At 33.3% G+C, this 15076-nt stretch overlaps 1 protein-coding gene across 1 annotated transcript in view; it reads left to right on the top strand.

Annotated features, from left to right (window-relative positions):
• RIMS2 (regulating synaptic membrane exocytosis 2) overlaps nt 1-15076 on the top strand; it is a 615364-nt gene that overhangs the window by 309181 nt on the left and 291107 nt on the right. Inside the window, 4 exon segments of the mRNA XM_032591921.1 lie at nt 9227-9294; nt 11108-11227; nt 13693-13792; nt 14599-14722. Coding sequence (XP_032447812.1) covers nt 9227-9294; nt 11108-11227; nt 13693-13792; nt 14599-14722 — 412 coding nt within the window.

The raw sequence follows: 15076 nt of genomic DNA, 5'->3' as shown, positions 1-15076 counted from the left end.
GTCTGGACCTAAGCCATGGGTGGGGTTTGGGGGTGGGGAGCTGGAACCTCTGAGCCTCCTCAGGTATTTCTCTCCTCATGTGGTCTCTCTAGCAAAGGCTAAGGAAATGTATTTCTTATATATGGTTTCACAGTTCCCAAAGCACATGTCCAAAGAGAATGTTAGGAGGAAACCATGCTGTCCTTTTAAACCCAGCATTTTAGTTTTCTCTCTTAGTAATACATAAAGCAATCAATGTTATCTCACATCTGATGAAATCAGTTATGTGAGTTGATAATAAAGATCAGCAATTCCCAAACCTTGTTTCCAGTATGAAACATAATTCATATTCCAGTCATATTCTTTTCCTAGTGATATGACTAATTGCTAATTTCTTGCATAGCTTTACTCCTCTCCTTTCTTTCTCATTAAAGGAATTGTGATTGACATTAGCACAGGTGCAAATTTGAATTAATTCTCAACTGAAATTTACTTATGTTAAAGAAAGTTAAATAATTTGTAAACTACATTATTTTATCAGTTGCATTACTTGTGACAATTTACAACTGTGTTATAACATAGTGGTTGAGAACCGCTGATACGGATCAGGAAATAATATCCAATTACAGGTTGAGGGAAAGATTATTTGCTAATATTCTACTACTTATCATTTCCCAAATATATTATATATATTCATATTGGCAGCAGTAGTTCGATATATTTCCCTTTCTTTGCTAGGATTATGTTATTTTCCTTTAAGAAAGTAAAAGCCTCCAGTATGTAAAAGTTTACTGTGTATTTCAAGGTGTAGTTTAAATGTCACCTATAAGCATTTCCTAAGTATTAATCTCTCCTGTTTCTGAATAATCAACAATTTTTTTCATGAAATGCCACAGTTTTGATTCTAAGAAGCAAATTTTTCCACACTGTAGCATCTTAGGAAGAGAGATAATTCTTCCATTAAATGCTTATCATTGTGTAATTGTAGCATTTTTTTAGTTATAAATAGTGGTATATATTATAATTGAAAGTAACTTAGATGTAATGAAATAGAATACAATGGGTGTATATTAAGGTATGTTACCCTATGTTATGCTGTGTTATATGTTTTACCTGTGTGTCTTTCTAGAATGAGTTTCTTGAGGTCCTATTTGTACCCACAGAATCTATAACAATTTCACACTGTGTAATAATTAAAATAAATTCTCATATATATAATATGTACAACCATTTAATCAATATTATCTTCTTAATAATAATGTATCCATAACCCCAAAGGAGCAAGATTTAAAAAAAAAAAACAAGCTAATTATGAATAATGTTTTGTCTTCATATTTAAAATGCTGATGTATTTTGGGCGGCATTGGTTTTGCTTTGGAAGTTGAGACTTGGTCTAAAGAATCTATCTGGCCTTTTAGATCTACTGACTTTTATGTTTTGGTCCCTGTCTTTAAAACCTGCTGCTTTTCAAGCTGGCAATATATTAGGAACAAATTACCATAAACTTAGCAGCTTAAAACAACACACATTTACCACCTCACAATTTCTGTTATTCAGGAGTCTCAGCATGGCTTAGCTGTGCTCTCTGTTTAGAGTCTCAAAGCTATAATAAGGGTGTTGGCTGGGCTGTGGTCTTATCTGGAGGCTTGACTGAGGAAGAATCTGATTCCAAGTTCAATGAGGTTGTCAGCAGAATTCATTTTCTTGTGACTGGATGCTACCCAAAGTTCTAGATGGTACCCACAGTTCCTGAAGACAGCCTGCTGTTCCTTGCCACACAGGCTTCTCATCGTGGCTGCTTACTTCATTAAGCTAGCAAAGATAATCTCTAGAGCAAACTGACTAGTGGTGCAGTCTTGCTAATGATATCATGGGAGTGACATTCCATCACCTTGCCATCTCACCATCTTGATTAGGAGCAAAGGCATGAACACCACAAGGTGGGGGGATTATGGGGCACCACCTTAGAATCAGTTTTCCACCCCAACAGTTGTTTCTGAAGCAAGTCCATGGTGCATAATTGGGAAACCGTTGCCTTAGAGAATATTCTCTATATATAACTTTTTTCTTTCTTTCTTTCTTTCTTTCTTTCTTTCTTTCTTTCTTTCTTTCTTTCTTTCTTCCTTCCTTCCTTCCTTCCTTCCTTCCTTCCTTCCTTCCTTCCTTCCTTCCTTCCTTCCTTTCCTTTCTTTCTTTCTTTCTTTCTTTCTTTCTTTCTTTCTCTTGGGTTTTGAGTCTCCTTTAATACTGAACATTGTCCTTAGGGGGGAATACACTTATGCCTTATTATCAGTTTTAATGCCTACTTATGAAGAAAAATGACCCTTCAGGCAGGTTTCAGCATTATGTCTCAAAATACAGTTCCTCAAACACTTGTTCCATGAGAAAGGTTAGTGTTCCAATTAAGTTTGTGGAAATTATATGTTATATAATCCTTGTAAAAAAGCATATTGTCATTGCTATCTGAAAAATCCTTCACTCAAGAAATCTTATTTAATTGCATTTAATCCAGAGTTTTCCATATTTATTTGACTAGAGGATCTTTATATCACTCAACCTATTAACATTTTGCAGAATCCGTGTTCCATGTTGGGAAATGCCAACATATATAGCTTGACAAGTTAAAGAGAAGGGTAGAAAATTAGGAAAAGAAATGAGAGGAAAAATAAAAGATTATAGATGAATATTCCCTGTCTATTTTAGAATGGAAGTTGATTATTTCATGTTAATAATGATGAAAATGATAATACCATCAAATTGGGGTAACTCTACAATTTGCAAAGAACTTTCATGACCATTATCATATTTAAACCTCAACAATTTGTGATATATCACAGTTAATCTCTTTTTATACAGATGAGGAAATGAGGCCTAATGTATTACTTGACTTGCCCAAGTCATAAATTTAATAAGGAGTGAAACCAATACTTTAACATAGGTTTCATGGCTCTAGCTATAAAACTCTTTCTGTCGCAACATGCTGTTTCCTTAAAGTGTGGTTAAAGTTAAAAATAAGGATGTTGCAGAATATTTTTATATAATATATGATTTAATTGCAAAACCTCTGTTAATCTAAAGTATTGAAAACAATGACATAAATAGTTAATAAACTCTTTTATTCACTTAAGGACTTAGAAAACATGTAATAAATGGAATACCTGAACTGTTTTCTCTGAGTATTCAACGCACAACACACACATACACATAAACACACACAGTATTGGATTAGTTTGTATTTTACAGTAGAGGTAAGTGAAGGAGAAAATCTTAGCCTGAAATGTAAGTCTTTGATTACTTTTTTAAATCAGGTTTCATATTTAAATGTGTTTAACTGGCTCTAATAGAATCATTGAATGTCAGAGTTACATAGAGTTTAGTGCGCTTTTTGTGGAACTTCCAACTGAAGCAATGACCTTCTCTACATTATGCTGACAAATGGTACTACAGCCTTTTCTTTGAATTATAAAAAGTTGCAAAGGTAGCACACAGAAACCCCATGTGCCCTTCACCCAGTTTCTTTCAATGATTACATCTTGTATAAGTATAGTACAATATCAAAACCAAGAAATTGACATCAACTTATATAGTTTATATAGTTTTATGACATCACATATATGGATTTATAAACCCCTGCTATTATAAAGATACAGAACTACTGTACTGTAACAAAGATCTTTGTTATGCTACCCCTTTATAGTAACATTTTCTTCCTCCCCCTGCTCATCCCTAACCTCTACAAAGCACTGATTTATTTTTCATCTCTATAATTTTATCATTCAAAGAATATTGTGTGAATGAAATCATATGGTATGTAACATTTTGTGACCTTTTTTTTTCCCCCATTCTGCATATTGCCCTTGAGGTCCATCTATGTTGTATGTATCAATAGTTTTTTCCTTTTTATACTGACTAATATTCAATGGTATGGATTTGCCACAATTTGGTCATTTGCCTATTGAAAGATATTTTGGTTGTTTCTACTTTTTGGCTACATATTTATCCTTATTACAAATAAAGGTATCCTTTTTGGTGAAATTTCTCTTCATATAAAGAGTTCAGCCTTTTACCATTAAGTACGATCTTAGCAATAGTTTTTTTTTTTTTTTTTTTTTTTTTTTTTGGTCAATGTCTTTTATTTATTTGAGCAAGTTCTCCTCTATCTATTCCTTGTTTTTCGAGAGGTTTTTTTTTTTTTTAATCATGTTTTTTCTGCATCAATGTGATTTTTCTCTTTTAATTTGTGAATCTAACAGGTTGCATTGATTTTCAATATTCAACCAGGCTTGCGTTCCAGCAATAAACCCCATTTGGTCAGAGTGCATAATAGTTATTATATATTGCTGAATTGTATTTGCTAATATTTTGTTAAGTGTTTCTCTGTTCATAAGGGATATTGGTCTGCATTTCTTTTGTTGTTTGCCATTTTCTTTTTTGTATTTTGTTCCCTCTGATTTTTGTTTCTGTTTTTTCTTGCCTTCCAATGGATTATTTGAACATTTTTTTAAGAATTGCATTTTGATTCATCTGTAATGTTTTTTGAGTGTATTTCTTTGCAAAGATTTGTGCGTGTGTGTGTGTGTGTGTGTGTGTGTGTGTGTGTGGCTGTTCTAATATATATGCACAACTTATCACATCCTACTGGTGTTTACATTTTACTGGAGTGGTGTGTAGAAACCTTACATACTTTAAGTTCCTTTCCCTTTCCCTGTTTCTAATGTAATTTTCTTACATATTTCTTCCATATATGTCAAAAGCACATCAAACAATGTACCCTTTTGCTTCAAACACCAAATATAATTTAGAAAGTTCAAGAGGAAAAGGGAAGTGTATTGTATTTACCCATATTTTTGCTTATTATATTCTTTATTCCTTCTCAGTATTTCAGGTTCCTTCTTCCTCTTCTTTTTTTTTTTTTTTTTTTTTTTTTTTTTTTTTTTTTTTTCCAGAACTTTCTTTAGTCATCTTTTAGGTCTGCTGGTAACAAATCCTCTTAGTTTTCTTTTGTCTGAGAATGTCTTTATTTCTCATTCATTTCTGAGACATAATTTACCATAATTAGAATTCAGAGTTGACATTCTTATATTTCAACAATTAAAAATATTGTTCCATTTTCTTCTGGCCTCCAAGGTTTCTGATCAGAAATCTACTGTCATTCAAATTGTTTTCCCTCTTTAAGTAAGGTGTTGTTTTTCTCTTGCTCCTTGCAAGACCATTTGTCTTTAGTTTTTAGTTTGATTCTGGTAAGTCTTGGTACAGATTTCTTTGTGTATTTCTTGTTTGGGGATTTATGTAGTTTTTTGGAATCAGGCTTAGCTTACACATTTTACAAATTTGGGAATTTTTCAGTCTCTATTTCTTCAAATACTTTTTCCATTTTAGCTTCTTTTTCTTCTTCTGAGACTACAATGACATGAATCATAGATCTTTTGTTATAATCCCTCAAGCCTCTAAAACCTTGCTTATTTTATTTTGTTTATTTTTTGTTTATTTTTTCTATTATTTTTTTTCTATTTTATTTTTTTCTATTTTACTTTCTTATTTTATTTTTTTAGCCTATTTTATGTGTTTTCAAACTGGGTGATTTCTGTGATTCTATTTTCAAGTTAATTGAATTGTTCCTCTGTTTTCTGTATTCTGTACTTGAGCTTATCCATTTGCTTTTTAAATTTCAGTTCTTTTTCAGTTCTAAAATTCCATTAGGTACTTTCTTGTGTCTTCTGTTTCTTGTTCTAGAACTGGAAAGCCCAGCAATATATTTTTGTACTGTTACCGAGGGAAGAATATTTTATTATCTTAGTTCTGTTCTTTGAAGCTATACAAAATAAGAATATTAATTGATAAATATTATTATCTAAATACTAATAGTCCTAGTAGTTTAGGACTATTTCATATATGATTTACATTGATTACTGTTTGTTTATTTATTTAATTTTTTTAATGTATATTTTTGAGAGAGAGTGAGCAAGCAGGGGAGGAGCAGAGAGAGAGGGAGACACAGAATCTGAAGCGGGCTCCAGGCTCTGAGCTGTCAGCACAGAGCCCAACATGGGGCTCAAACCAACAAACTGTGAGATCATGACCTGAGCCAAAGTCCAACGCTTAAGCGACTGAGCCACCCAGACACTCCTTGATTACTGTATTTAATTCTTAAATAGTACTAATTTTTACTCCTTCAACAAATGTTTACTGAGCCTATCATATGACACTTTTTTGTTTTCTTTTTTTTTTTTTTTTGGCCAATCAAATATTTTTGCTTTGGTTTCAAATGGTTAAGCAGCTTGTATACTTTATTTACTAAGGAAAGAACTTCATTTGTGCTTTTTTGGCGGGTTGCAGGCCTTGAGAGAAAGAGACATTGTGAGCTGGGTTCTCACACCTTCACATAAACCAGACAAGAATTTTCATTTACGGTTTCCACACTTTATTTAACCCAGTTTGGAGATCTATCAGTGCTTTGTGTCAACAGTATTGTATTTTGAAAGGGTTTTCTGGAAAAGAAATACTTTCAGCTCTTTGGGTAGCCATAAAATTATAATTGTTGATTTGTGCCATGGGAAAGATTGGGAAGCCCTTCTCTGTTTCATAGATTAAAGAGCATTTTTCCCCTACGAAGTGAATTTTGTGTATATTAGATAGCACAATTTTATCATCCTTCACAAATAAACTTCTTAAGAAAATTATCTCCAGTGGTTCTCATACATTATTGAGATCATCATCACCTGGTAGGTTATTAAGAAACAGATTCCTAGGCCTTATCTACAGAATTCCTGATTAATTAAGTCTTGATTGGTGCCCAGGAATGTGCATTTGTAACAACTTCCTAGATGATGTTGATAATGCTGTTTAGAGGATTTCACTCTGGGAACTATTCGTCTACACAATTTTTCTACTGCCTCATCTCCCTTTGATTCTTTAGTTACTTCAATAGATTTTAATTTTCATCATTCTACCCAAAGTGCTTTCTCTAACATCCTTCCCGATCTTCATGTCACCAAATCAAATGCACACTTTTCTGTTTCTTATCGACTGTATAGAAACCATTCACCATAGTTGCTTTCTCCTCCTGCTGAGGAAACTCTCTCCTATTTGGTTTGCAGAACTTCATGTCCCTCCCTCCTTTTCTTTCTTGCATGCTCTTTCTCAGCTTCTCTTTCTCTCAAATCAAACTCTAAATGTTAGAATTCAGTCGGGATCCTCTTTATACCTTACTTTCCATTCTGTTCCTAAATGATCTACTTACTCCAATCTGTGTACTACTAATCATGTACTAATTATGTACATAATTTATGTCTGCAGCTCAGACCCTTCTCTGTTACAACTTAACAAATTGAATTTTTATATGCTCACTTGACTGATTTATGGGTATTTTGAATAATATATCCAAAATCAATTATCATAATAAATTCCAAGATGTATATTTTTACCATTTTAATATCTATGAATTCTATAGTCAATGACATTTTAGATTCTGTGAAATAGAGTAATTCCTTCCTACCCCTTCCTAATAAAAAATGCTTTTTCTCCAGTTTTTTCCATTTCATAGTCTTTGCTTCCATTCAGTTATTATTGCCAGAAACCTGGGAGTTATCCTTGACTCATTAGTGTTTCTTAATTTTTTTTTTTTTTACGTAATCTCTACACCCAACATGGGGCTCCAACTCATGCCCCCAACATCCAAAGTTCATGCTCCACTGACTAAGCCAGCCAGGTGCCTCTCTTCAGTCTTTCTGAATACTCTTATATCTAAATCCGAAACATCTCTCAGTTCCCTCTTCTCCTACCTTATCCATTGCCATCACCTTTGTTTAAGCTGTAATTACCTGCCCAATGGAATATTGCAAATGCCTATTAACTCTTGGTGTCTTTCAACCCAATCTGGAGTTAGTACTACATTTATCTTTTTAAAATGTAAATCAGTTCATGTCACCATCTTGCTCAAAATCCTTCAGTGAATGGCAGTCATAATCTCTAATAAGCATGAAAAGCCCTCTCTAAGCTGGTTTGTGCTGCCTCACCTCACTAAGCATCTTTCTGGTTCAGACACACTGGAGTTCCAAGTTGTTTCTTCCTAGCATGTTCTTTCTTCCACTTTCCATCGGCCTGTCCCCCTACTTGTCCTTGAGGCCACATATTTCATTTCTCGTTTTAAACATCCCTTCTTCCGAGGTGTTTGCTGAGCCCAAAATCTAAATTAGATCCTATTATACTCTTTCATGGTGTGTTGAGAGTTCTGTCCTTTGCACGTATTATACTCTCCTGTATGACACTCATGATTTATTTATTGTGTTTATCTCCACTCTGTTCTATGTCTCATTGTTTTACTCCTTATGCTAGAGCTTAGCACAATACATAGCAAATGGAAGGTGGTTAGTAAATATTTTTAAGTAAGAGAAAGTACAACTAGGGCTTAAAAAGATATATGTGCACATATAGACTAAAAATACTTTTTTTTTTTCAAATGTAAGGCAAATGAGAAGCACCTACATTTGGGAAATGGAAAACCTTTCTTAGTTGCCAGTTACATAAGTTGTGTGACAAAATTATTTTAAAAGAAAATGTACTTTTTATGAGTGCAATTTCTGCAAAAAAGTTGAAGAGTTATTTCAAAGTAATTTTAAATTATTCATGATATTTAAGTAAAGATTTATTTTATTTTTCCTAATAGAAATTGAGTGACTCTGTTTTGTCATTTTCTTACAAAACTAATCTTTTGTGTAACCAATTCTTCTTTTTTTAAGCCACCCAAAGTTTTTTAGGAGGTTTCAACATTATAAAGAATATCATACTACATTCCAGGAACAACATTTAATTACTTGGCTTTTTGTTGTAGTGGTTATTGGCAAACCACTGTCTAATTTTTAAAATGTTCCTTAATCTTTGCTCATGTCTATAGGCCAGCATGGAAAAAAAAATAGCCTGAGTAACAGACACAGTGGATAGTTTTTTTCTTTTTTGGAATATATAATTTTTTTCATTTCTATTCCTGTTTATTATTATTAGCCTTTTCTCTTCTTGCAGAGCTTTGGCCCTGTAGGATCCATCTAGAGTACATAAACTTTATATTCTGCATTCTATAAATTTTACTCATTTGGAATCTTAGCTTTCTCTTGGTATATATAGTGAGTGCTGCAGACAAAGTTCTTGAAACCAGAGAGGATCACACAGTTAACAATGTTTATAATGTCTTTGTCTGTCCTTTCTTTCGCTGTCTCCTTTACTGCACTCTTTGTCTGTCTGACTCTCACAGGAGACATGGATTACAACTGGTTGGACCATACGTCTTGGCATAGCAGTGAGGCATCCCCAATGTCTTTGGTGAGACATGTGGAGCCTTACTATTTAATTTTCGTTTTTCATTTCACTTTTCCTTTTTGATTTACACCTTTGCATGTTTTCTTTTTTGTATCTTTTTTTTTTTTTCTTTTTATCCCACACCTGTAGGGGACAGTCAAAAGGGAAAAAGAAAAACTAGTGAGCAGGCAGTTTTGTCGGACTCTAACACCAGGTCTGAGAGACAAAAGAAAATGATGTACTTTGGTGGCCACTCTTTGGAAGAGGATTTGGAATGGTCTGAGCCTCAGATTAAGGACTCTGGGGTAGATACCTGTAGTAGCACAACCCTTAACGAGGAGCATAGCCATAGTGATAAGGTACTGAGATTGTGGAGCCTGCCTTTTAACCTGCTCATTTGGTCTTCGTTTGCTCTCTGTCACTCATTCAAACAGAACATAATAAAAGGACAGGGCATTTCAAGGGTCAATGTAGCATTTCTTAAGGTGCAGAAAAGAAAAACAAAACCAAAACAAACAAACAAACCAAAATACTTCTCGCTTGTTTTGCTGTTTTTGTTGTTTGACGGCATACCAAAAAATAAGTAAATGAAATAAAAAATTAGGATCGAAGGAATGCTTTGTCTACGGTCGCATGAGAGAACTTTGTGATGTTTTTATAAACCACAAATATGAAGAATTTTTGGATTGGCTTATTTGATTGCTTGCATATGTTTTCCTTGGGATGAAAATTAAATTATTAATAGTTTCAATCCCAGGCAAAAGGGAGATAATTGGGTCTGTTTGCACAGAAAAAGTTGTTTTTCTTTTTTCCCTTTCACTGTCATTTTGCTCTTTTGTTTTATTGTCATAGCATTTTAATGTAGTATTAATTAGTACTAGAACCATTGCCATCTGCTTTGGTATTTATTATTTTTGCTTTTAGTGTAGTGAGACTTTTGAAATCTTTTTACCATATAGATGTGATTGATTGGAACTTGTCTTTTGCCTGCCAAATTCTGCATGAAGATGTGCATGTTACTTTTAGATAACTGTGAAACTGTGATTACACAAATCATTTACTTTGTTATTTGACATATAATTCATAGTGGATGGTGTCATGATTCGTAAAGGGTTTGGTTCTCTCCTGACAAAGAGATAAACTCCTAACATTTTCAAGCTGCTTCACAGTGGATACCACTGAGTTAGCCAACAAAGTTAATTTACTAAATGGATCAAAGACCTGAAAGAATCAATGAACCTACAAAAACTGAGCACTATCAACTAGCCTCACCTTTGAATCTGGCCTGTTTTCTCTCATGCATATTCAACTGAAAAGTTACGGGGGCTTGTGTATCGTTACAGTTTTAACCTAGAAACCTGTTTCAAGGAAGCCCTCATCATAGGTTCAAATTTCATGTTTTAATATAACTTTAGCTTTTAACTTTTACTGCAATTAAGTCTTTCAGAGTCTTCCAAAAGCGTTTGAAGATTAAAATATCATTTTTAAATGAGTTTAGCTACATAGAATTTCAATCCATCTTTTTTGTCTTGTCCATTTGTAATTAATCTTCAGCGCGTGGATAGTTTGCATGTGTTTTCAACATTTCTCAGATTTATAGAACGATATAACTGCAGTAATGTGTGAGGGCTCTGTAGGAATTTGAAATAATTGGATTTTGAAAAATCTTGACCTTATAAGCATAATGTAGTATGTGCTTTTGATCAATGTTTTGAATACAAACTGGTTTGTGTAATCATAACACTTTGGTAATCAGGAGTTCAGAGAGATTGTACAACAAGGGGTCCTTTATCGAAAAAGAACATTAATTTCTTTGTTTGTTGATGCAATATGTCAGCACCCTGTGACGTGGCAGCCATCTAAAGATGGAGATCGTTTAATTGGTCGTATTTTGTTAAATAAGCGTCTAAAAGATGGAAGCGTACCTCGAGATTCAGGAGCAATGCTTGGCTTGAAGGTATGTGATGAAACATATGAGGTTTTGGCTCTCCACTCCTTTGTAGATTTATGAGAAAAGCAAAAGGTATAATAACTCTTTCCAACCTATACTTAGTGTTTTTCCCCAATTTTCAAGAATTCCCAAGCATTTGCACTCATTAACCAAAACTTGTGCATGTTCCAAGTAATATTTTTTATCCAGTCAACGTGGAATTTCCTGGTCGATACTAAAAATTTATTGTTAGACCCTCTTTTAGAAGAGTCTTCAAAATACATTCTTTGCTAATGAATTCCTTTTTCCTATTTTTTAAATGCCCTTTCTCTGCCTCTGGAAACTTTTCTTTTGTTGAGCTCAGTAGAGCTCTCCTCTGCTTGCTGGATGGGATGCTGCCCGATTCATGAATTGTTTAGTAAAGCCAATTAGATCTTCAAATTTACTTGGTTGAATTTTGTTTTTTAACAATTGCAATATAATTTTTGTGTAAGGGTAGCACAATGTGTATGTGGGTTTGTGAGTATGCGTGTGTATGAGGAAGAGAATACCGTTTAAAGTCTGGAAACTCAAAAATACGTATGCTAAGAGTTTTAATATAAATCTTGATATATATTCGACTATAAAATACCAGATAGTTATTTGGTAAGTAGATCAAATAGAGCTCTGTGGGGTTATTTGTGTGTGTGTGTGTGTGTGTGTGTGTGTGTGTGTGTGTGCGCGCGTGCGCGCATGCATGCATCTGTATGACAAATTAAAACCTGAAATGAAAAAAAAGAGTAAATGGTTGTTAGAGTTAAGCAGTTGCCACAGAAGTTGTCCCATAGAATACAGTGAATTATTAGAAAACTTTGGGTGTAAGTGGAATTGCCCAACTAACGTTTATTGGGTGACTGCCATGGAGCTGACACTCATCTGAGTGTTTTACTACTATTGTGTTATTTAACACACCAGATGAGAAACAGGCTTAGAGAGGTGTCATAACTTGCCCACGGTCACAAAGATGATGATGAAGGTGGGATTTAAATCCAGATCTGTCCAACGGTGTTAGAACAGTGAAGAGTAGAGGTTAGGAAGTCTTGGCTTGATTCCTGGTTATAACAGTTATTAGCAACATGACATTGGGCAGCTAACCTTCGCTTAGCCTCAGATTCCTCATCGGTAAAATGGAGATAATAATGCTTATTGAGTTGTTATCATAAGCTTAAATAAAGCACTACACAAGCATTTAGCACAGTGCCAGGCACACTGTACGATTTCAGCCATAATAATAGTGTAGGTGATTATTGCTATTGAAGGTTATCAAGCCAAGGAAGTTTAAAAATGGTAACATAAGGATGTTGGCCCATAATACCTATACATTTAATTTTCAGAATGAAACATAGGAATCTTCAGTAAATATTAACTGAACTGCAACTGGGTGTGAATCATTGCAACTTGGGATTAAATACATGCAATAAGTCAGTGATTTTTAAAATTCAGATATCATTCGCTCAATTTAGAGAAAAAACATAACTAGTTAATGAAATTAATTACCACTGTTTGCTTAACATGCTATAAAGGTGATATAGTGATTGAATGGTAGTTGATCAGAAGCATTAATTTTTGTAAGAGGTCAGTCTTACAGGTACACATATGACTCCACAGCATTATTGCTGACATTTTTTTTTCCTTTTTCTAACAGATATATGTAAATAACAACATAAAAGTAGAAAAAAAATTGGGATGCCAATGGTTTAAAGTTTACATGAATTCAAATGAGATTCAGTACACTTTGTAATTTTCTCAGAAAAAAATCCATCATCACCATATACATTACCAATGTGCCTAAAATATTACTAACTAATGAAATTTTAGTAGATTATCATAACTGTCATCAAAGTAACAAATATTTATATGATCATGATATTTGAAATCTACAGCTAGAAATGTTAATATAGGGGTTCCTGGGTAGCTCAGTTGGTTTAGTGTCCAACTCTTGATATCGGCTCAGGTCATGATCTCATGGTTTATGAGATCGAGCCCCATGTCAGGCTCTCGACTGACAGTTTGGGGCCTGCTTTGGATTCTCTCCCTGACTCTCTGCGCACCCCCCCTCACACTGTCTGTCTCTCTCTCTCTCTCTCTCTCTCTCTCAAAATAAATAAACTTAAAAAAAAAGGAAATGTTAATATAACTATATAGTACTGTAATAGAATGTTTTTAGAAATGATAAAAATTATTCTTTAAGACAGAAATTACAAATTATTCAATTTTTTCTAAGGTATGCAATATTTTTTACAAATAATAGATTAAATTGTGAAAATTTTAGAACATGTGAGAATAGTTCACATGTATTTAGTTCCTAATAATAACAGTATATTATTTAAAAATTATTTTTAGAATATTATAGTTTTAAAAGCTACAAATTGTCTAGTTATTTTTTACTTGAATCTGCAACTATGTTCCTTTGAACAGTATGCCTGTTTTAAACACTTTCCTCTTTTAAACAGGTTGTAGGAGGAAAGATGACTGAATCAGGTCGGCTTTGTGCATTTATTACCAAAGTAAAAAAAGGAAGTTTAGCTGATACTGTAGGACATCTTAGACCAGGTAGGTTTCTATCTTTGATTTTTTATATTTAAACTGTTAAACTCAAGTAGTTATAAAAAAGTTATCCTCGTTTGGAAGTGATTTGACCAAAAACAAAGGCTTCTTTAACTTAGATATTTAAACTTTATTCATTAATGGAAAGTATAACTATTGTTTCTGGAGTCACATTAGATAAAAAGATTTTTATATTTACTGATATAATTTTTTTTGCTGACGGATACTCTTATTGTGTATCTAGTATTATTTAGCTTCTTGTAAGCCTTCATTTTTCTTTTGAAAAAAATTCCAACAGTTTAGGAAACAAACTTCAGGGATAAATACATATTTCCTAAAATGTGTTACTCCTTATCTCTTTCGTAATGGATACCATTGGAGAGATCCTTGAATGCCTTAGAGAAGATGTGATAAGATGTTAAGCGTTAAGCTTTTTATAAGAAACTTTAGATAAGGTGCTTTGTTGCATATATATTGAAAACCTTAGAATATAATCATAAAGTTTTCAAAGAGGTAACAGAGTTTAATAGTTTCCACAATTAGATAGTTTCTGGAGTTAGACTCCTGTTAAGAAACCACAGAGATAGCTTTTATGTAATTTTATTCCTCAATCCCTTTGTCCTTTTGGGTAAAAATACTAATCATCTCATCATCAAATTTGATGCCAATGCAACGGTTGTCAGTAGGTCTTACTCCATAATGGTGATTGTATTCTATGGAGTTCATTACAGTGTAAGATTGCTTTTGTTTCAAGTGTATTTTATGGGATTAGTTTTTCTTTCTAAGTTTATCATTACTGGAATGTACTATAGGTGATGAAGTATTAGAATGGAATGGAAGGTTCTTGCAAGGAGCCACATTTGAAGAAGTATATAACATCATTCTGGAGTCCAAACCTGAACCACAAGTGGAGCTTGTTGTTTCAAGACCTATTGGGTGAGTTGGTCTGTGCACTTTCTACATGTGCCTTATAAAATTGACTACCATTAAACAATCTGTAGTGTGCAAATTACCTGGTTGTTCCATAAAAATTATTGTTTTGAGGACAATGCTTCTTTTCATTTTTATTAAAACAGCGCACCAAAAATCATGACATCACTTTATCTTATCATGCTAGAATACACAGTTCATTAGAAAAGAAGAAATATTTAGGTGTTTATTATTCTTATTGTCTTAGTGGCTTGACAGATGGCCAAAGGCATGGTGGGAGAAGGAGACTTCAGTAACTGTTACTTTTATTTCTTTTTAAGAATTTTATTTAAAAAACTTTTTTTTCCATTTTTTAAAAAT

The sequence above is a fragment of the Lynx canadensis genome, chromosome F2, assembly GCF_007474595.2.
Source record: "Lynx canadensis isolate LIC74 chromosome F2, mLynCan4.pri.v2, whole genome shotgun sequence".
Taxonomy (NCBI): domain Eukaryota; kingdom Metazoa; phylum Chordata; class Mammalia; order Carnivora; family Felidae; genus Lynx; species Lynx canadensis.
The sequence above is the reverse complement of the archived record's forward strand: the minus strand, read 5'-3'. Positions and strand labels throughout refer to the sequence as shown.